The sequence below is a fragment of the Hydra vulgaris genome, chromosome 01 (genome assembly GCF_038396675.1).
Source record: "Hydra vulgaris chromosome 01, alternate assembly HydraT2T_AEP".
In the NCBI taxonomy this organism is placed as follows: domain Eukaryota; kingdom Metazoa; phylum Cnidaria; class Hydrozoa; order Anthoathecata; family Hydridae; genus Hydra; species Hydra vulgaris.
The window spans coordinates 41,332,501-41,357,254 of NC_088920.1; the positions used below are offsets into that span (position 1 = coordinate 41,332,501).

The window sequence follows — 24,754 nt, forward strand, 5'->3', positions numbered from 1 at the left end:
GACAACCTCATTGGTTACCTGTATGTCATCATAGTGTTGCAGAAACACATATAAAATGTAAAACTCGTACCCAAGAAAAACCTCTAAAACAATGTTAGTCTATAAACCACAGTAAAACAAAAAAACAGAAAACCATATGCCAGAAAAGAGCAAAATAATTTTTAAAAGTTAGGCAAGATAAAACCCATCATTCACATGGCTTGTTAATAAAACCCATCATTCACATGGTTTGTTAATAAAAGCCATCATTCACATGGTTTGTTAATAAAACCCATCATTCACACGGCTTGTTAATAAAACCCATCATTCACATGGTTTATTGATAAAAACCACCATTCACATGGTTTGTTAATTAAAGCCAACACTCACATGGTTTATTAATAAAAACTACCATTCACATGGTTTGTTGATAAAAGTCACTAATCACACGGTTTGTTAATAAAAACCACCATTCACATGGTTTCTCAATAAAAGTCACAATTCACATGGTTTGTTGATAAAAGTCACCAATCATATGGTTTGCTAATAGAATAGAAAATTAGATAAAATATCTACAAAAAATAAAATATTGGAATAAATTACTTGAAATAAGACCTCCAAAACAATGTTTAGAATCTATTCTAGAATTTATTTAGTATATTGAATTAGAATTAAATAGGTAAATTTTGTAGGAACTATTATCTTGCCATTCAATTGTTAAATGCTTAAGTTCTTAATGCAAAAAAAAAAATTTTAAATTTGTATTCCTTTTTTTAATATTTATTAAAACATTTTTAATTTTTTATGATTAATTTAGAAAACATGATCCTGTTAAAAAAGATATTTTTTAAGCTTATAAATTTTATTTACAAATAATTTTAATTAAAAACAAAAACAAATAATAATAAAAACAAATTTACTCAATGCAAAAAAACTTTTTTTACTGACACAGTTATATTTTATTTAAAAAAAAGTAATAATGACTTAATAGTGCTATGTAAATTTTATGAAATGATGATGACTAAATGATTTGAGCATATGTTGTTACTGACCTGATTGTTTTTTGCAAGCGTAAGTAGCAATCAGTTGCAATCCCCCATGTTCTACTTTTTGATTTCAAAAATTGTTTAACATTTTCTTGTAATGAAGAACTAAAAATATACTTCATTAGATTTTTAAATTGTAAGAAAACTTTTTAAAAAAATTTCAAACAAATTGTAAATAAACTAAAAAATTTTTAAAAAAATAAGAAATAGTAAAGTGGAATTTACTAACCTGCAAGATACACATCCAGTTAACAGCCACAGCAGTTCCCAGCCTTTCTCTTCACTTTGTCGATGGCTACAATCAATCAATATATTTCTGAAATATTTGGTATTACATTTCAAGGTTGTTTACAAATAGCATAAACTACTAACATTAAATAAACACCAATAAATAAAACAATAAGTCATCATCATCATCATCATCATCATCATCATCATCATCATCATCATCATCATCATCATCATCATCATCATCATCATCATCATCATCATCATCATCATCATCATCATCATCATCATCATCATCATCATCATCATCATCATCATCATTATCATCATCATCATCATCATCATCATCATCATTATCATCATCATCACTTCAATACTAGAGAAATATGTAATTTTTGCACCAACTTATAATAATAACTTTTAAAATTTTTTTCATACGGATTTTCTGTTAATTGCTTGATAACTTGACAATAGAGTTCATCCCTTAGTGGTTCCTAAACAACATCCATATAAAAATTTGTAAAAACACAAATATTAGGGGGAAAGCATTAAAAAAAATCAATAATAAATTCATATACAAATCCTATCCACATATACAAACATACATACATAATAAATTAAAATAACTATATAATAAATAAAAATAGACACATGCACACATGCATGCATACATGTACATACATTAAGAATTGCAGGTTCTATAATTAGATCAGTAAGATCAGTGTTTCTTCTAGTTAGTTTAGCTGGCTGGTCCTCCATGTACTTCATAATAGGTGCAAAAAGTTAAGTAAAAACAAATATTATACTAAGTCATATTAAAAGTCAACAAATTAAGTTGAATAAATGATCACCAACACAAACCACCAGTAAAAAAAAATAATTTTCCAGATGAAGCGACTCGTTTACATCCTTTAAACAGAATTTATCAGAAAAGACTAACTACTAAGAGTAACACTCATTTTGAACTAAAAAACATTATTTGTATGTTCTATAAATAACCTCTATAAATGTTCAAAATAAATTTTAAGAAAAGATATAATAAAACATTTCAACAGCTTTCTTTGATAATTCTTCATCATTGTTCAAACGTTTAAGTAGTGGTTGCTTTATTTGTTCCTAAAATGGAATTAAAATATGAATTTAAGTGATTTAGTTCTTAATATTTTAACATAAATGCTTTTATGATGAACATTCATTAAAAAATTTATTAAAACAATAAAAAATAAAATAAATACTCTTGAGAAAAGCCACAGAGAATCACTTTTCATATTTCTCAAAGATTTCTGTAATGTTTTTGTTAAAGTTCTTTTAGGTGGTGGGTTAAAATTAAGCTCAGCATACAATTCTAAAGTGTGAGGAGTTTCTGGAATATCACCTAATTCAGAAAATATTGTTTCTGAAATTGTTGATTCTGGGGTTGGTTGAGCAAGAAACAGATCCTAAAATATAGACTATAACTTCTTTTAACAGATTTGAATAAGAGAAATAGATACTTTAGAAAAAAAAGTAGTTTTTTTTTTACCAAAATTTCAACAGATGGATGATCTAAAGTTGGAAGAATATAGACATTTTCTGTTTGGAAATCACCTCTCTTTCCCGTTTTTTCATTAAGTCCTGTACACCATGTGGAGTTCAAAACATTTGTTCCGTTTCCATTTTCCAAAATAATAAGATCTCCACGTTTCATACTCAAAATATTTTTATCATCTATAAACAAATTAAATACAATTAGATAACCATGTCTCTGTACTAAAAACATTATCATCATTAAAATAGCAAAAAAGATTTAGATTATATGCTAAAATAGCAAAGAAGATTTTAATTATATGCCAAATTGTATGACAATGAAGTAAAACAAAGTAACACAATTTTTAGCAAAAAAACAATTAAATTACAATTACAAAACAACAAATAAATTAAAAACAATATTCATTTGAAGATTTAATATCTGTTTAAAATATTTTTGTAAGAACTTAATTTTGCATTTTAATCGAAAAAAGCAACTGAGGGTTTTGATCTGATATTTTATGTAATGGTTAAAAATTCCATAAAATGCTGCTCACGTACATAGACCAAATACAGACCTAATGTAAATACTTAACTTAAAAGCAATGAACAGTCCTAAGCTTCAACAATGGGTTATCCTTACGATCTTTCATTTTCTTTGTTGACAAAGAGTTATATATATCACAATCTTTGAATTTTTGCCTAAGGAAAATATTCAATAGGGTACTGTTGCAGTTCTAAAAATAGATTTGATAAACTTATGGCAAAGCTTTCTGGGATCGAAATGTGGACAAACAAAACAAAATGCAAAGAAACTTAATACCAAATCTGAAGAAAATGTGTATTAAAGTGCAATAAAACAATATTTTATTGCACTTTAATACACATTTTTTATTATTAGAATTTATTATCATCAGATTCTTGCTTCCTTGAACGTTTGCCAGCTGGTATAATTAAAAAAAATTGGAATAACTAAAGATTTGATGACAAATTTGGAAAAAAGGATAAAAGAAAAATAAAGCCTTGGAAATTATATATTTAAACAAAAAGTTTACATCTTGTAGATTTTCTTGTTGAAAAAGAATAAAAATAGTATTTACATAGATGCAAATAATATGCATAATCATCATAACAAAGAAATTTGTAAATTCTTTATTAGTTCTGATATAAATACAGAATCCAGCATTGTTGATTTTAATACTGGAAATAGCCATGATTTTGTTGTTGTTTTTTTGTATCATTTAGTCCTTTATTATATGAACATGAAAAATATAATTTTATTGCTTTAATTAATAACAATTTTCTACTTTTATCACTTTCTTGGACCAGCAAATTATCAACTTTCAAATTTCAGCTCAAGGAGTGTAACGATTAAAACAAAGTTTTAATATTTTTTTTGTGTGAAATTTTCAACTGTGTGAAATGTTTACTAAAAAAGAGGCCATGAAATCAAAAAGAATTGTAAAAAGCACGAGTTTATTTTGAACGATTTAATGAACATATTTATTTAGATTCAAATTAAAATAAACAATTCATCAAAAAAAGATTAAACAATTCAATCAAAAGTTCAGTTTATTTGATGGAGTAAAGCTTTATTTATTGGCAATAGCATCTTAACTAATTTATGTTACTTCATAATTGGTAAACTTTTAACAATATGTGCTTGAATATCTTTGTAAAATTTACATTTTGTTTTTTTAAATTTAACTGTTTAAAAAAATTGCTTTTTACAATTTTTTCACTTTTTTTTATGTGTATATAAAGATTCCTTTGTGTAATCCTATACAAGTACTAATACAAAAAAAAAGTAAATTAAAAAAGATTAAAAACCATTTTAAACAAATTTCTAAGAGTTGAAATTTAAGCTTTCTTAAAAATGGATCAAAACTTATACATAAAATTTTTTGTTAATATGTACTTATTTTATTTGGTCGCAAATTTTAAAAAGAAATTTATATACTTATCAATTAAATATATTTTTAGTATTTTTATTTTAAAAATATTTTAACAGTCAATGTTTAGAGAGCTAGTTAATATTTTTCTTGTCAAATTCTTTTTGTTCAAGTGTTTACTCTCAAGTGCTTAATATGAAGTAGGGGTAATTAGGTAACTTTTGCAAATATACCCACTCTAAGCATATTAAAATTTATGAAATTTTTTTTTATTTTTTAATTTTTATCCATTTATTCAACCAAAAATTGAAAAATTACAAATATTTTATAACTTTACAAAGTTAGTTTAGGTGTCACTAATATAGTTAAAAACTAGTCATTAGAGTGACACCAAAATAAAATAAACAAAAAAATAAAAAAAAATAAACAGCAATGATAATAAATAAAAGCATGCGTAAATTGAATTAATTTAAAATAAATATAAATAAATAAATAATAAAGCTATAATAAATTAAATAATAAGACTTAAAATATGAAAACACTATATTAATAACTACAGCAAACAAAAATAAAAATAATTAGCAAAACAGCACATTCATAAATTCATTTGTTTATTAAATTTCACTTATTACCAAAGAAAACTATCTACTGATAAAAATAAAAACTTGGAGTAGTCAGGCTTTAAAATGTCAAATTTAAACCAAATGATCAAAATGAAAACTTTTAATGTAATCAGCTCTTAAAAATTCACAAACACTAAACAAAAATTCAAAAAGTTATTGAGAGTTTGTATTGAAAACTGAATAACTTGTATTGTTGTTGTTATACATTTTTGAGTTATTTGTCCGCATTTCGATCCCAGAATCCTTAGTCTTAGTTTATTCAATATATGCGTGACGAAAGCTAAACGGTACCCAATCTTAGTGAATTTCAGTAAAAATTTCTTTTAGCAAATTTGAAATAAGATCTTTTTTCAACATTAATGGCTTAATGCATAAGAAATAAAAAATTTAAAAAGTCAAATTTATATGCTGTCTAATTTGACATGATTTTACTATTTCTAGTATTTAAAATAAATGTTTTAAAGTCTTTCAAAATACAAGTGTTTTAAAGTTTTTTTAAATACAAGTGTTTTAAAGCATGTATGTATGTATGTATGTATGTATGTATGTATGTATGTATGTATGTATGTATGTATGTATGTGTGTATGTATGTATGTATGATAAATAAATTTAAAAATAAAGAAGTATGCACATTATAAAGCATGTGGCTGACAAAGATATACTCTGGGTTAGTTATCGTTTTCCCTCAATCTGACAAAGCGTGCATGGGGAAATCATGAATCAATGTTGTATCAAATAAAAAAAAAAGAAGCTATTTTTAAACATGAATTAAATCCAGATCTTTTAGTAATTAATATTGCAATGTTTTAGTGGAGCCCTTGCCACACTGAATTGCAGCAGTAATAGCCAGAGGGTTAGGTACTAGGTACTTTATAATTATAAACACATGGTTATCTTTTATTATAAATGTTATACCAAATCTTTTTTAAAACTTTTAAATTATAATAACTTTTTTATTGTAGGAAAAAAACACACATGAAATATTATATGCGACAATAATAACATAATTAATAATCATATAATATACAATACAAATAAACAATTATAAAATATAAACACAATAAAAATTACATACTTGTCGGATTCTCGCGAATTGCTACAACATATTTTGATCTTTCTTTTAAACCGTCTAAAAAGTAGGTAATCAACTCTTGAATGTCTTCAGAATTTGCTGAAGTAAATGTATATTCTAAACCTTTCACTGTTGATAAAGTAAAACTTTGACCACCTGGAGATTTTTCACTAAAAAATTGTCTTTAGCTATTTAAATGTATAGTTTTTAATTATTTTAATATATGTTACATTATTCATATATTTTTATACTTTAATACCATATTTACTGTACTATTATTACCTATGCCATATTTATTTTTACTTTATTCAATTATGAATATTAGTACAAAAAGAATAATAGTAAGAAAAACAACTTTTTATAACTTAAACAATAAAATAATATATAATAACACTAACTAACAATAACAACAGTAGAAACAACAATAAATTCACAATAATAACAAAAATTATAACAAACACAAATATTTTTATAAAAGCTTTAACTATAAATAGAAAAAATAAATAAAATAATTGATTTTTAATGCATTAATAAAATTTCTACTTAATTTTTTTTAAACAAATCTCTTTTAAACTTTTACAGAAAACTCTTAATTTTCTGCTTATTTTTGATAAAATGTTAAGAAATGATAAAAATATTTAACAAAAAATTGATGTTTGTTTAATTGTTTTTGTTTTTTCTGAGAAAACCAAAGAAAGTAGCTTTTTATTTACATTTATTCTTACAAAATATTTTATTGCCTTTTGTTGCACTAAGAGTGGTTGCACTAAGGCTGGTGCAAATAGTCAAAAATTTTAACTGTGTTTTTATTTGTCCCATTGATAGCATCTTTTTGGAATAAAACTTACATCCCTATGCAACCAAAATTTTGTGCCATACTAAAATTAAAAATACTTCATGAAAAGTGGATTAAATTGAAGAAAAATGCTAACAGAAAGACTGGAACTCATCAAAAAAATAAGACAGAGTTTGTAGATGACCTTGATAATTTGATTGCATATTTGAATGCATTAAATATAATCAAATTTTAAAAGGATAAAGACTTTCTTCAAAATAAGAAAGACTGTTGTGGTTGTACCAGTTTGCACTTCAAAAGACTAAACAGAATAGATTTAGTATAGAAAGTAAGAAAATTTAGAATTCATGAAACTTTATAAAAACATTGTGATAAAGAAAGAAGATTTATAAGTCATGAAGCTTTATAAAAACATTTTGACAAAGTAAGAAAATTTAAAAGTTATGAAACTTTATAAAAACATAGTGACAAAGAAAGGTGGATTTTATGCAGCCGAAGTGAAATTTTTCTAGAGAAATAGGAAAACTATTTCATAGAAATAATCAGGACCAACAATAAATATTACGACACCAAGTATGCTTGTAGCATTGGATAGGAAGGCAACTTATGTATTAGCCGATGCAGCCTAGAGTTTAGGATACAGTGTAGATAAGTCAAAAATCAGCCACTCTTCAATCCATAAAGAGTGAGAACAATATCAGGAAGAAAATGCCAATAGAAAAAAACATTTAAATTCTTCATCTATACTAGTTGTACATGGTAAACTACTTCCTGATTTGACTGTTAAAGAACTAATTGATGATTTGCCCATCATTTTTTTTTTGTTTGTTTTGTTATTCACCTCCTCAAGGCCAAGAAGGCCACTACAGATGAGGAGGCTACTTAATAGTGGTTAAAACCCTCTCTCCACTCTATAACTCTGAAACACGAACCTCGACGAACAAGGCCACTGCGCGGAGAAACAAGTTAAGCGTGGTACTACCAGGGATGTGGTGGGGATCGAACTTGATCTCCATAACCAGATAATATTTTAAGAAAAATATTATCTGGTTATGGAGTTAGCACATCTGGTCATTGCCATCATCAATTATTTTCAACATTGCCATCTTTAAATATTTTCAACAGTTCTGGAATTAATAGACAATGAAGAAGTTGATAGATTCACAAAGAACTACAGAGATGATGATATATCATTAGACATGCAGCAGCTTGAAAACAACCAGCCTAGGGATGATTATTGCGAATTTCTGGAATTTTGTAATATTTTCATGGTGGCACTGCTCATGGAGTAAAGTTTATGCTTAAAGTTTATTCTTAGGCCATATAATTCTAGGATTGTGTTTGATCTGCATTTTTGACCCTCCAAAGAGGATACAGCTAAATGTTGAGAAATCAAAAAGAGCATAGAAAATTTTGAAAAACTTGTGTCCTTTCATTCCTTGGAAAATATTTTAATATTTTTAATTATATAGCCAATATTTTTAAACATAAAAAACATTTCATAAAAAGAGATTTTAAGAAAAAAAAACTTACCCTCCACTTGTTACTGCAAAAAGTTCAGGAAAAGAGCACTCAACCAAAACTCTCTCCTCTGAATCAACAATATAAACACCAATCCAGTTTACAGCTATAATAACATCATCTCGAGGAAGAACTGGTCCAGAAAACCGACGAGCTTCATAAAACCGTGAAAATAATAAAGGCCATCGAAACTTTGCATGAAGCACTATATCTTCTTTTATAGATTTTGGGTCACGTGGGTCACCTTCTTTTTCAAGGTGATATGGCTAACAAAATTTACAAAAATAAAAAAATTAATTTTAATTCTCAAAACTATTAAACTAGATAATAAAATAAAACTTACTGATATACTTCCTTCTTTTATTCCAGCCATTATCTTGTTATATCTTTCATTAACACGCTTAACTAACTGAAGATTAATATTACATAAAACAAGATAAACAACAGCTTAGCAGTAAGGCAAAAATTACAAATAAAAGTTAGATGTACAAACAACAAAACAATAACACAAAAAGCAAAAGAAACAACATAATAAAAACAACAAAATGAACACAAATAATACAACACAATAATAAAACACAAATAATATTACAAATGTTATTGCTAACAGTAAGACAAGTAGCAACACAAATATTGACAGTAGATAATTGTGCTGCTGGTTGTTTTGCAGTTTGCATTATTGTTTGAGCTGCCTTGTTATACCTAATCTATGAAAATTTTGTGTAACAATTCATATCTAATTAGGAGAAAATTTTCATAATTAATTACATAAATAATTGCCCTTATTATTTAACATAAATAATTATTTACATTAAATAAGTTAAGCTTGAAAGTTTTGTTTTTGATTAACAAGTTTGTTTTGATGTTTATTAAATAACCTGTGTATTACAAAGCAGATTACTATTTTACATATAACTTTTATCATATGAATACTTCAATTGGTATTAGATTAGTTAAAAAACATTTTTAATCTGCCAAGAAACAGGATAATATAGGAATAGGATCACCTTAATTACTTTGCTAATAATCCAATTAGAATATAGCCTAATATAGCCTGTCATATGTTCTACTGCTTCTTTATGTTCTGCTGGTACTTAAAACTTTTCTAGACAACTGCATAAAACACTTTTGCAACTTGTTGGTTGAGTAAAGGCTAGAGATCAGTCTAAAAGAAAAAACACTTATTCTGGGCAGATGTTAATTATATCTGGATATGGTCTTAAAAAAGCCTTGTTTCCTGTCTGATGATGAATGAATCTTTTTACTCTACTCATATAACATCGCTTGTTTTGTATGGTTACTTGTGTCATGGTTACTGCATGGTTACTTGTGTCTCTTTGGTAGTGGCAATGCAATTCTTTATGTTATCTCAATATGAGAGCACAGCTCTAAAGCTCAGTGTAATGATTCTAAGGCTAGCTGGTAGTGGGTTTCCTGAACCCTATGATAGCACTTAGAGAAGCTGATTCCATCAACAGCTGTTAAATATCAGAATATCAACAGTGTGAAGTTTGTCTTATTTTAACTAATTTTAATTTGTCTTGATAATCTTGAATCTTGATAATTTTGATTAATTGATAATTTTTCAATAAAACTTAAAAAAATTTATTGAGATGTTCTTAAAATCCTAAAAGAATAATTTTCTACCTTAATGATATATTTTTTTAACTTAAAAGGTAGAAAATTATACTCTACTATATATCACATATCCTACCCTAAGGTAGAAATTTCTCCATATTCTAGAGTGTACCATCACATTTATACCATCTAGAGTGTACCATCACACTCTATATGCGGTAGTGGTGCAGTGGTAGTGCGCTCGCTTCATAAGCGAGAGGTTCCGAGTTCGATCCCCACCACGTCCCTGGTAGTACCGCGCTCAACTTGTTTCTTCGCGCAGTGGCCTTGTTCGTCAAGGTTCGTGTTTCGGAGTTATAGAGTTGAGAGAGGGTTATAACCACAATTAAGTAGCCTCCTCATCTGTAGTGGCCTTCTGGGCCTTGGGGAGGTGAAATAACAAAAAAAAAAAAAAAAAAAAAAAAAAAAAAAAATTTTTTACTACTAGCTTAAAGGCTTTTTATCAAGTTTTTTTTTGTGATGGTCTTTGGGCTGATTAAAATGTATATTGGTAAATAAATGATGCTGGAATACTGTCTTTGAAATTGTTTATTACAAATAACTTTTTCTTGTGTCCAAGCATGTCAAAGACACGTTGTTTTAAATCTTTTAAATTGGACATTTTAATCTAAAATCTTTATATCTTTATTCAGACAGGTATAGAAGCATTTAATCTTTCTTGTCAGTTTTAATTCAATTTTTTAATTATTGTAAGAAACTGCTGCAAAAAGGAATTGTCTGACATTAACGTCCATTATTCTTAGGTTACTAAAATTTATACTTTATTTCAGAAGTTAGATTCTAGAGACTTTTGGAAAATCTTTAACCATTAACAAAGGTAAGTTTAACATTCCATCTCTCATACATGGTTCTGATCTTATTAATTTCCTCAATGATAAGGTTGAACTACCTGCAAAAACTACTTGCAACAAACTTTTCTCTAATTTGTCACTTGATCACACTCTTGTTGTCATACTATAGAAACTGATACGCTGATTAGACTTCCAACTTCTGCTTTCATTACTAAAGATTTTCTCATTTAAACTCCTCTACAGCTCGTGGTTCGGATAACAATTCTGTCACTATGACAATCCTGTCAACAATTTTGTCAAAATAAAATTAAACACTTCACAATTATTTTAATTTTTTGTTTTGTTTTTAAACGTGTTTTTTTTTTACATTTTTTTTTAATATTTTTTTTTTACATTTTTTTTAAATGTGTTTTTTTTTAATTTTTTTTTTAAACGTGTATACTTCATTTTAAGACTCATCAAAAAGAACATTTCTGTCATACGCTAGACACCATTCCTGTCATACGCCAGACAACATTTCTGTCATAACCTTAAAAAAGTTTTCTCCAGAACTTTCTTTAATACTCACTAAACTATTTAATAAGTGCTTAATTGAATCTTGTTTTCCTGCCTGCTAAAAAATGGCATCAGTGGTTCTAAATTTTAAAAAACTCTTTAAATGCTATATAAATTGCTTTGACCCCTCTAACTATAATCCACTTGTAACTATAGCAAAGTCTTTGGCCCCTTTAACTATAATCCACTTATAACTATAGCAAAGTTTTTGACCCCTCTAACTATTGCTTTATAAAGTGGGTCTATTTGTTGATGGCAAAGTCAAATACACCAGCCTTGAAAAAGAGTCATCAACTTTGATTGGATAAAACAAGCAGCCATTTTTTGAATTTTATTTCTTTTCTGTGACTGCTTGGAGCTTGCAGCGGCTAGTGAATTTAAACCCCCAAAAAAACTCATTTGTTGCTGTTCAAGTTGCTCACTTGAAAAGCAACATGACCACCACTTGTTCCATGAAAACTCATTCATTTTTTTGTTTAGCAAAGTTGTATACTTTTAATGTAATTAAATTTACAGTTTTTTAGTCTTCTGTCATCTGCTTTCTTGCTTGTTAACTCTCAACTTAAAAAGTGGTTTCTTACAGTGAATTATAATATTTTGCTTATACTTATAACTCGGACAGATCAAACAACCACAGAAATGGAAACACAAGCAGAAACAGTAACACAAACAAACTTAAAAAAGTAATCAGTATTTTTTTAAAGATTTGATAGATAAATTTAAAAAAATATTAAAAACCTGAGAATGATAGTTTTGTATTAGGTTTAACCATGATTCTTTTGATTTTGGTGCAAGCATGTGATCAGGAATATAAGATGGAAGAAGTTCAAGTACTCTTTCTCGTTTGAATTCTTTTGTGTATTCAATATAGTATTGTTGAGATGCAATATCTGCATAATTTTCTCTCTAAAATGTGTTTAAAAATAAATATATCTGCATAATTTTTTCTCTAAAATGTGTTTATAAATAAATTTTCTCCATATGCTTAAAATTAAATAATTGCTTAAAATAGAAACATGTATTACTAAAAATATTAAAAAAAAATTCAATATTCTTCTTTTTAAATTCTTTCATCTTGTTACTACTTTTTTTCTAGTGAACAAAAACTTAATAGAGTAGAAAGAAGACTGGAGGCTTCTACTATAATTCAATGCAATCTAAATTTTTGCAAAGTCAATGCAATATATGTTGATGGCTATCATTATTGCAAAAAATTGGTGATTTTATTGCATAAAAACTTCTTAACAAAATAAAAAAAATCAATTTTTTCATGGTTGATTATTTTTTTAAGACTCTTAAGCATACTTAAAAAAAAAAAGAATTTTTAGTGGATAATATTAGGAACCATTCAAATTTTTTAAGACCATGTAGTACATCTAAAAATATTTTATTAAAAACTTTTTCAAATTAGTTTAATTTAACAATATATAAAGGGTTCAAAAAGACATTTAACATCAACATTTAAATGTTAACTTAACTACAATCCTAATATATATAAATAAATATTATAAATAACATAAACATTATGTTAATAAGTATTCCCTCCCATACAAAAAAAAAAAAAAAAAATTACCACATTATACTTGTATTCACCAAATTTGACACCGCGACAAATTTGTTGATATATAAGATTTGTACCAACAATATCAATAATTGGATTGTGCCACGGTGAAAAGATCTCTTTCCTAAAAAACAACCTCCATGGAGCGTTTTGCTCTTTGGCACCTTGTTCTTTAGCATACTGCTCACATTGCGAAATCGCATCCATGACATGATCATTTCCACTTCCAAGACTCGAAACCTATTAAGATATAATATTCAGCATCAATATTTAACATTAATGTGGAGAAAAAAATCATTTCAAAGTAATTTAAAAAAAAAAATAGGCTTACTCACAATTAAGCATATTTAAACATAATTATCCAGCTAATCAAAAAACAATTTTTTTCCATTCACACATTTTTATTTTTGAAAAAAGTCATCGCTGTCCTTTATTTCCAAACAGCATAACAAAACAAAAACTAAAACAACTAAAAGATAATTTTTGGCTCACCTTATCAAAAAGTGCAATATACAAAGAGAAGCCAAACTGATCTTGAAGTCCAATCTTACAAGCTAGTTCTTCACATAGCTCTTTTGATGTGGTTGCAGAATCAGCAAGAAGAGTTTTTGTATTTCCATCCATAAATGTAATTGGAAGCATTAGAAACCTCTTAAACTTGACTGCCTATATATATATATATATATATATATATATATATATATATATATATATATATATATATATATATACATATATATATATATATATATATATATATATATATATATATATATATATATATATATATATATATATATATATATATATATATATGTATATATATGCCTAAATTGGAACAGCTTATTAAGAAAACAAGTTAATTTATTTCTGACCAAAAAGTTTTTCTTGATAAAATAGTTATTATAAAAATAAAATCATAATTAGTGATTTCAAATTTCATAATTTTTTCTACTCAAACTTTTTAAAAAAAAAAATTGCAAACAAAATGTCATAAAAAACAACCTTTTCAATTTTAAGTTAAAAATTGTTGTTTTTATGTAAAAAAAATTTAGCAATTCATTTTTAATCGAAACCATTTTTATTTCTGAAATCTCAATAAAATTCTAGTTCTTTTGAGACCCAGGTTGGATATGTTGTGAATAGAGACCAGGACTACAGGTTGGATATGTTGTGAATAGAGGAATATTCTAGTTCAGAGGTCATGATGGACTAAATGAAACTTAAGTATATTTTAATGAAATAATAATAATCTGACTATAAAATAAAAATCTGAATATAAAATAAAAAAGCAAGACTTTTAATAAAACAAATTATAACTTTGAGTTACAATTTATTTAATAATGAAATATTTCTTAATAAAATGAGAAAAATTTTTTATTCTAATTCTTTTATAAATTTTTATTAATTTGAATTTTTTAAACAAATAAAATAAATCCACATTTAACTCAACATTATTTGTCGAGATGTTAGGTTTGAATCCTTTAATCATGTTTTTATGTGCTTCCGCATAGCACCTTTTCACTCTACCACCTTTCTTTTTGTTGTTTATCATTCTCCTTCTTCTCAAGACTGCAGTCTTTTAGATCTAGTTTCTGATTAAATTGACATTACCGTTTCTCTTCTGCCAATATTTTTGTTATTTGGTAACTTTAATCACACTGCTCATCACACTGAATGGCTTGGCTCAAATACCACTGACCCTGATGGCACTGAAACCCATAATTTCTGCATTTCTTTATCTCTTACTCAGATAGTTAACTTTGTGACTCATTTTCCAGACAAGCCTAATCATTTACTTTCACTCCTTCATTTATGTCTTGACTTTAACCCTAGCTTGTGTTCAGTTTCACCTTTTTCTCCTTCAGGTGGTTCCAAACATACAGTGATCTCTATAAATCTTTCATCTCATACTTCTTCTTCAGGCTCACCCTATCATCGCACTACTTACTACTACTCTAAAACTGACAAGGATTCTTTTCCTGATTTTCTTTGTGAAAAGCCTTAGGCTGATGCCTTTCGCCTCTCCGCTAATAAATATGATAACTATGATCGCAATATTTTCTACTATCCTTAAGCTGACCGAAATTCTTTTCATATTTTTTTTTGTAAAAGTCTGTAGGCTGTCATTCATCTCTCCCCTGATAAATGTGCTTCCTGCATAATTTTCTGGATCCAGGCAGGAATGGAAGCTTTTATTCTTTCTTGCCAGTTTCAAGTCAAGCCTCATTCTACTCCATGGTTTTCACCTTCTTGTGTAGATGCTATATCTAATCATAATCGCTTTTTTCACCTTTTTCAAAAAAAATAATTCTCTCAATATTAAACGCCTTTTTACCATTGCAAAAATCAATGTAAAAAGGTGCTGTCTGATGCTAAGTTCCATTATTCTCAGTTAACTAAATCTAGTATGTTATCTCAGAAGTTAGGCCCTAGAGAATTTTGGGAAATCTTTAACAGTGTCATTAACAGGTAGGTCTAACATTCCATCTCTCATTCATGGGACTGATTTTATTACTTCTCCCATGGATAAAGCAGAACTATTTGCAAAGAACTTTTCTTTTAACTCGACTCTTGAATCTTATGGCCATATTCTTCTTTATATTTCAAATAAACAAGTTAACCCATTGCTAGACATTCAAATCACTCCAGCTTCTGTTGCTAAAGTCAATGAAAATTTTCGACAGCTTGTGGTCCTGACAACATTTATGTCTTACAAAACTCCAAAACTCTCTTTAATTCTCTCCAAACTATTTAATGCTCGACTGAATCTTGTTTAGGAAAACAGAAGGTTAAGGAAAAGGAAGGCAGGAGCCTATTAGAAAATGGCATCTCTGGTTCTAAACTCTGGAGAACATTCTGACCCCATCAACTACAGTACAATTAGTTTTCTATCTGTTATTAGCAAGGTCTTTGAGTGTTTGATCAACAAATTTCTAACATCCCATATTGATTCAAATAACTTACTGTTAAACAATCAATACGGCTTTCAATCTTCTCGCTCTACGACTGATTTGCTAACTGCTGTGACTGAAAGATTTTATTGTGCATTTGATGGAGACAGGGAGGCTAGGGCTATTGCTCTAGATATATCTAAAGCTTTCGATAAAGTTTGGCATACTGGTCTTCTTCATAAGCTTGCTTTATATGGTGTATCTAGAAAAGTTTTTGAGATTATCAAATCTTTTCTTTTTAAATAAACCGCTTTATTGAAGTCCTCCTCAAAGACCAACACTCTCCTTCATTTCCAGCAACTTCTGGGGTACCTCAAGGTTCTATTCTTGGTTCTGTTTTGTTACTTATTTACATTAATGATCTTCCTGACAACTTTACATCTAAAGTGGCTCTATATGCTGATGACTCAACTTTATACTCCTGTCTTGATAAACAGTCTTTCCTTTTTGATTGCTTAGAACAGGCAGTTGATCTTGATCTGATCTCACTTCTGTAACAGATTGGGGCTTGCAGTGGCTTATTAATTTTAACTCCAACAAAACTCAGTTATCTACTGCAAACAACTATTGCAATACTGTTCCTATATTAATTAAGGCCAACCCTCTCACAGAGTCCTCTTCTTGGATCATTGTTCACTAATGGAAACCATATATACACTCTTTTCTACCAAAACTATAATGGTCACTGCTTCAAGGAGCTATCAACCAAAACTCATTTTCCCTTGGTTTGTCATTCAGCAAAATCTCTTTTTTTTTTATGTATCTGTCCCTAGATTCTCTAAAAACTTTTATTTGTCTAGTTTTTTTGCCACACTTTAACCCTTGGAAATTTTTCCCATCTTCATGTTTTCCTGATTCATACAACCTACAACTTTTCAAGTCTTTGGTCAATTGTTTTTTTGCTCTTTAACTCTATTCTGTTTTTTTTTTAGTAACTCTTAACTTAATAGTGGTTGCTTGCAGCCTTGCTATGAGTAAATCAGAATTAAAAAAATGATAATAATAGTGCAGTCAATAATACTGCAATCAATAATGTAAAATGAGACATAGTAGTAGGGTACATGTACAACCTTACTAACAAGTCTGAGGTTGTATATGTCAAAATTTAGGCCTCACATACATAATATACAAATACACACTGATACATAAAAAAATAGAAAACCTGCAGCTCTAGCCAACTTGGTGGTTGAGAACGTGTTCCATTTTGCATAGTTCGTTGAAGTCGTTTAGCACAATATTTTCTAGTAGATTCAGGACCATTTTCAATAAAGTTCAATAAGTATTTGGAAAACTAAATACATTATATATATATATATATATATATATATATATATATATATATATATATATATATATATATATATATATATACATATATATATATATACATATAAATATATACATATATATATACATTATATATTTATATATTTATATGTATATTACATATTTATTACATATTTATATTCGCTTTCTATTTTTTAATATAATATCATTTAAATATTAATGGAGCGTAACAATATAAGAGAAGGGCCACTGCGACAACAGGACAATTTATTCCCAGACCCCAACGATTTAAGGACTGCCATAATTACTTGCTATAAATCAAAATCTTTACAACCATATTTACAATGTGATTGTATAGATGATATCGGTTCATTAGTGTCAAGCAGCCTTTCACTGAGAAAGCTTTATCGGATTGTTTTATCAAGGTTCAATTCTTGGACCTCTCCTTTTTTAATTTATATAAATACTTTATTTTTAGTTTCTTTCGCCTTTCACTATTATTAAAATTTTCATATACATGCATATACTATAAAATAAATAGTCTTATCAAATATGTCTTATCACCAAGCACTTTTTTTATAAAATTGTAATTTACAAATATTTTATTATAAAGATGTAGATATATAAACTAAAAAATAACATATACATATTGATTTATATAAGTTTTAATACATAAAGAAGCAAAATAAAGAATAAAAAAGCAATTAGTAATTGTTAAACTGCTTACATCAATGCATACATAAATGACTCAAAATTAATAAAGTCTCAAAACTAACAAGCATTATGCATGCAGATGATACAAACTTATTTCTTTCTAACTATGATATCACTGAACTTTTTAAAACAGTGAACGAAAAACTCAGACATGTATCTAAATGGTTCATGTGTAATAGGTTAACCTTAAATGCTAATAAAACAAAATGGGTTTTATTCCATTCGATTACAAAAAAGCAATTTCTGCCATCAAAATTACCTCAAATCTTTATCGATCAAAAGGAAATAAAAAGAGATAATATAAATAACAAAAATAAATTACGACTATAAATTCCTAGTTTTTTTCGAAGATCTTTTTACTTTTAAACCAATCAGTAAATATATTTTGAGAAATAATAACTTTTTAAATTAACCTTTCTGTCAAACAAACTTTAATCAATTTTGTATTAACTATTGAGCGCAATAGCTTTAGAATAAAATTGTTCTGCCGAATTTTAATTTTGAAGTATCTATTACTTTTTGCCTTTTTAAAAATAAACTAAAAAACCTCATTCTTTCATTAGATAATATATTGAGTTAAAATTAGTAGTAAAAGTTAAAAGTATATTTTAGTCTACTTTTTTTTATTATCTTTATACATGTCTACGTTTATTGAAGTCTATTCCTACTTATTTTATTGTTCTTATATTTTTAACTTTTTAATTTATATGTTGGTTTATGCCTGCATAAAATTCTGATGAGAAGATCCTCTTGATCTTTTTTCAGATAGATTATTTACCTTGCAATTTTGTAAATGTTTAATAATTTTTTGTTTATCTTATCCTTTTTAAATGCATATTTAAGGTTCTGACGACAAGATCCTTGCAATTTTTTCCCAATATCTTGTCTATATTTGTTATTTTTTTTTATCATTGTAAGTTTATATTATTATTTTTATTTATATAAAGGTTATATAAAGTAGAACAACAACCAACAAATGTGAACAAAAAAGAAAAAAAAAAGAAAGTGTCACTGAATATTTGGCAGCCGAATATTTGTTGCTTTGGCTGAGATTCTATTCTCTTTTGGCTGAGATTCTATTCTCTTTCGGTTAAGAATCTATCCTCTTTTGGCTGAGATTCTATCCTCTTTCGGCTGAGATTCTAGCCAAATATTTTGTACTTGGTATTCAGCAAAATCACTATTCGTGACATCTCTAGTTATAATAGTACATGGTTTTGACTCTTAGTCAATTTAGTCGAAGTTGATAACAACACTAATTTAATTAGATTGGAAAACAATCTGATTGTATCAGATTGAATCACAATTTTATGTGATCTGAAAATAACTTTAAAAAACTATAATAAACACAACTTTATGTGATCAGATCTGAAAACAACAAAACACACTATTAGAATATTAGAACATCAGATTGTGTTTAAACCTAAAACTATTTTAAACTATTAGAATATTAGAACATCAGATTGTGTTTAAACCTAAAACTATTTTAAACTATTAGAATATTAGAACATCAGATTGTGTTTAAACCTAAAACTATTTTAAACTATTAGAATATTAGAACATCAGATTGTGTTTAAACCTAAAACTATTTTAAACTATTAGAATATTAGAACATCAGATTGTGTTTAAACCTAAAACTATTTTAAACTATTAGAATATTAGAACATCAGATTGTGTTTAAACCTAAAACTATTTTAAACTATTAGAATATTAGAACATCAGATTGTGTTTAAACCTAAAACTATTTTAAACTATTAGAATATTAGAACATCAGATTGTGTTTAAACCTAAAACTATTTTAAACTATTAGAATATTAGAACATCAGATTGTGTTTAAACCTAAAACTATTTTAAACTATTAGAATATTAGAACATCAGATTGTGTTTAAATATTATTGAAGACTAACAATATTATTAAAGACCAACAATAAAAACAAAACAAAAAAATATTAAAATGATTAAATACAATTTCTGACGGAGCAAAACATCCTAAACACAATGACAACAAGACCCAGCCTCTTGTATAACTTGATTTATTTTGACTTTTTGTTAACTGCTTACAAAGTTGACAATAAATTTCATCCCTAAAAGAAAATTTAATAATATCATTGATTTTAAAACTTTCAAAACATTTTTCTGCCTTTACAAAAATGTTCATTTAAAGACTTTAAGTATCAAAATATTTTTATAATTTAGATCTGGACAATTGGATGACCAACAATAAAATATGTTTATTACCTTAGATCTGGTCTTACAATTGCATGACCGACAATAAAATGAAGTTTATCCAAGTTAGTAGTAGGTCTATCTTCAGGTTGCAGTGCAGCCATATTATCAAGATTCTGATCACCATTCTCTGATAAACGGTTAGCTACTTCCTAAAGAATGCACAGCAATAGTTGTACATCCTTATTAATAAACAACAATAAAAAACACAAGAATTTATAAAATACTTTTGTGATCTTTGATTTTTTTTTCAAAGTCATTGAAGCAATTCTTCTTCTTAAAGTTTCTCGCTTGACACCATTTTTAGCATTTTCTTCATTAGAAGCTACACCAAGATGTTGAAGATTTCCCCGATTTGTTCCAAGTCGACCAACAGTATCATATATTTTATTCATCACAGGTGTATTATCATATTTGCTTCCATACTTTGGATCTTGCATATCTCCCATAAATCGCAGTATAGTAACCCACACTGCTAATGCTGCCTAAAGAACACAGTAAAAACATAAAAGAAAAAATCAGTTGCTTTTAAAACATTTTTTGCATAATTCAGCGAATTATGCAAAAAATGTTTTATTTTAAGTTACACTTTTATATCATTTTAAAAATTAAATTGAATAGAATACCAGTTGATCAGCCTTTTCTTCATGCATCAGTAATGGTTTTTCCAATGCTTTAGTTTGAAACTCATATGTATTTTGACCAGAAAAATACATGGTAGCAAATTTTTTGAAAGTATATTCATGCAAATCTTCAGTTTTTTCAACTGAAGTTATGACATCACTTTCACTAAAGTGGAACTGATCTTGAGGTACAGCAAGATTTCCGAATGCTGTAGGAGCTTGCCCTACTTGCTTGCTATCACTACCAGGAAGAAATCCAAAAATTTGATCTACTACTTCTGAATCATCAATATCAACTTCCTTTTTGTTTCTTGCACGCTCTTCTGCTTGGTTAATAGCATTTTTCTTTACTTCTAAAGCCTCTTTCTCCTTTATCATTTCTTGCTCTAATTGCTTCTTTAAAATCAATGCACGTTCCTAAAATCATTATTATAACAATACAATGAAAAAGTTTAAAAACTATAAATAATTATGATAATAATGTATACCTTCGGAAAAGTATATTTTCTTAAAGTATATGTTGTTTATGTATTTATAGTATATAATGCACATACTGCAAACACATAAACAACAACTAAAAAATTTGTCATTTTTTCTTTTTCCTTTTTTTATTTTTTATATGAAATTGTCTTGACTTAAGTCACCATTTTAAAAATTAAATATATTTATAATATATATATACAATTTATAATATAATTCATTTCATTAAACAATCTTATTCTTAGCATAATTTTTTGTTTCTTTATCAACTTATTATTTATTTATTTTTTGTGCATTTAATCTAATTTTTTAATAAAGATAATAAACAACTAATAGATAGACTTTATCAGATACAAATAAGATATTTGTAAACATAATTTATGATGATAAATTAAATGTTAAAAGAACTTTACATAACATTAAATTAATAGGAAACAAAAAATTTTAAATAAATTTGTGAAAAGAATTCTCTTAAAGAAAAACACTTCTCTCTTTTTTGTAAGAATATTTGCTTTCCCACATTTTAATCTACGATGTTTTACGTAATGAATTAGTCAGCAGATAGTAAGAAAAAAAAGTTCCTCAATAAACATTGCAAACTATTTTACATTTATTTGAAATTAATATTTACATTTTATGTTTTATTAACATTAATTTATAAAGCGTTTTCAGAAAAAGTAGAAAAAAACAAAGAATAATGAAAGAAAAGATCGCTGCCCCATGCCAAACCCTTAGTCGATATAGCAGCACTTCCTTGCGGAAGGAGGCTATAAGATAGACAAGGTATGTACTTAACCCACCACAGCAAACTATTTCAGTGTCATGTCAGAGTGCATATTTAAACACTCACTTATAGTTTTATATATATGTATATATATGTATATGTATATATATATATATATATATATATATGTATATATATATATATATATGTATATATATATATATATATATATATATATATATATATATGTATATATATATATATATGTATATATATATATATATATATATATATATACATATATATATATATATATATATATATATATATATATATATATATATATATATATATATATATATATATATATATATATATATATATATATATATATATATATATATATATATATATATGGGTTCCAACTTTTTTTCAACCCCATACTCCTGAACTGTAGCTTGATGAATTATTTTACCTAAAAAGCACAAAATGAACTATTATTTGCATATCTTTTGAAAAAAGTTTACCCGGCCATTGAAAAATCCATTTTTAACTACGCAAACTGGTTTTTATTGTTGTCATCATTGAAATTTATTTAAATTCAGTTAAATATTTTAATGAGTGTATATTTTTCAGTCAATGTATGTGCATCTTAAAAACCGTCTCAAAGATTTTTTATTTAAAAAATAAAATATACTTATCAAAAATATTTAACTTTTAGAATTTAAATAAATTTCAATGATGACGACAATAAAAATCGGTTTGCGTAGTTAAAAATCGATTTTTCAATGGCGGGGTAGACTTTTTTCATAAGAAATGCAAATAATAGTTCATTCTGTGCTTTTTAGGTAAAAGTTCATCAAACTACAATACAGGAGCATGGGGTTGAAAAAAAGTCATAACCCTAATATATTAATATATTACGGACAAGTCAGGTTATCCTGCTACAAGTAACATGTAACCCAATACAATCTCTTTCATGTCCTGCTGCCTTGTAGGATACGCCTTTTTAGGCAAAGGCTAGGAGATGCCAACTCTGACTTAAAACACCCCCTGCCTTGGGGCTCTTGGTTAAGTAAAGGCTAGAGATGGTGTCTCAATAAAAATACTCGTCTTGGGCAGATGTTAAATGCATCCAGCTACTGTCTTGTAGAAGGCCTACTAGGCAAAAACTTAAGAGGTAAAGAGATTCTATCTGTTGACCAGCCTCGCACCCCTTCTTCATCTATTAGACTGGCGCAGATGCATTTTTGATACATTGTTTCCAGTTCAGGATGTTGAATGCTGGATCTTCTTGAATCAATGCATGGGCTTTACTTGTGTCTCTGTTTTTATGACTCATTCTATTATCTCTTAATGAGGGTACAGCTCTAAAACTAAGTTTTATGGATCTGAGGCCAGCTGGTAGTCAGGTTTCCCAAACTCTGTGATAGCTCTCAGAGAGGCTGATTCCATCAACAGCTGAAAAATATCAAAGTATTAACAGTGCGATGTTGCGCATGGATGATGTCCCAGTTTGTACTTTTGGTGTGCATTGCGGAGGACACATTTGGAGCCCTTTGTTACGGTTTAGGGTTTATTAATAGTAATGAGGCAATTGCTTTTGCTCTATGCTTTGAGTCAAGTTCTTCAATTAAATTTTAAAATGAATAAAGTACCAAAAACTATAAAACACAAGACATCATCATCACCAAGTTCTCTAAACCTATCATTCACTAATATTCGTGGTCTTCGAAGTAATTTTTCTTCTGTTGAGTCTTATCTCTTGCAAAGTTCACCAGACCTACTTGCTCTTTGTGAGACTAATTTGAGTTCAGCTGTCTCATCTTGCTATCTTAGTGTTGATGGTTATCTTCCTTTAATTTGTAAAGACTCCAATAGTCACATGCTTGGGCTGGGCATTTACATTCGTAAGAATTCACTCATTTGTTGTGAAACTAGGTTTGAATCCACAGACTATTCTTTTATGTGCTTTCGTTTAGCACCACTTCACTCTATTGCCTTTCTCTTTGTTCTATATTGACCTCTTTCATCTCAAGACTGCACTCTTTTTGACGTTATTTCTGATCATATTGACCAAGCCCTCTCTCTTTATCCATCAGCTCATATAGTTGTTGCCGGTGACATTAATGCTCACCACTCTGAGTGGCTTGGCTCTAGTGATAGTGACTATGCAGGCATTAAAGCCTACAACTTAAGCCTTTCTCAATGTCTAACTCAAATAGTCAACTTTCCAACTTGCTTTCCAGACAACCCGAATCATTTACCTTCTCTACTTGACCTATGTTTTGTTTCTGATCCTAGTCAGTGCTAAGTTTCTCGACATTCACCCTTAGGTTTTTAGAATCTTTAATTAACAAACAATCTCTCATCTTGAATCTAATAACTTACTTTCTGATCATCAATATGGATTTCGATCCTCTTGTTCAAGTGCTGATTTGCTTACAGTAATAACTATCTATCATGCATTAGACAGAGGTGGAAAGGTTAAGGCTATTGCTCTTGACATTTCTAAAGCTTTTGATAAAGTTTGGCAT

The 24,754-nt window shown here is 27.5% G+C and overlaps 1 protein-coding gene across 2 annotated transcripts in view; it reads right to left on the reverse strand.

Annotated features, from left to right (window-relative positions):
* Window positions 1–24,754, reverse strand: part of LOC100198195 (myosin-VIIa) — a 110,130-nt gene that overhangs the window by 20,210 nt on the left and 65,166 nt on the right. For both annotated transcript variants that reach the window (XM_065788179.1, XM_065788178.1), the window contains 18 exons: window positions 21,017–21,430; window positions 20,618–20,875; window positions 20,403–20,542; window positions 20,131–20,248; window positions 17,326–17,454; window positions 13,702–13,875; window positions 13,222–13,449; window positions 12,387–12,554; window positions 9,008–9,073; window positions 8,677–8,930; window positions 6,351–6,517; window positions 2,776–2,960; window positions 2,489–2,692; window positions 2,291–2,369; window positions 1,935–2,026; window positions 1,692–1,747; window positions 1,255–1,320; window positions 1,032–1,130 (listed from right to left, as the gene is read on the reverse strand). In XM_065788179.1, the coding sequence (XP_065644251.1) occupies window positions 1,032–1,130; window positions 1,255–1,320; window positions 1,692–1,747; window positions 1,935–2,026; window positions 2,291–2,369; window positions 2,489–2,692; window positions 2,776–2,960; window positions 6,351–6,517; window positions 8,677–8,930; window positions 9,008–9,073; window positions 12,387–12,554; window positions 13,222–13,449; window positions 13,702–13,875; window positions 17,326–17,454; window positions 20,131–20,248; window positions 20,403–20,542; window positions 20,618–20,875; window positions 21,017–21,430 (2,897 nt within the window). The remainder of the gene's footprint in view (window positions 1–1,031; window positions 1,131–1,254; window positions 1,321–1,691; window positions 1,748–1,934; window positions 2,027–2,290; window positions 2,370–2,488; window positions 2,693–2,775; window positions 2,961–6,350; window positions 6,518–8,676; window positions 8,931–9,007; window positions 9,074–12,386; window positions 12,555–13,221; window positions 13,450–13,701; window positions 13,876–17,325; window positions 17,455–20,130; window positions 20,249–20,402; window positions 20,543–20,617; window positions 20,876–21,016; window positions 21,431–24,754) is intronic.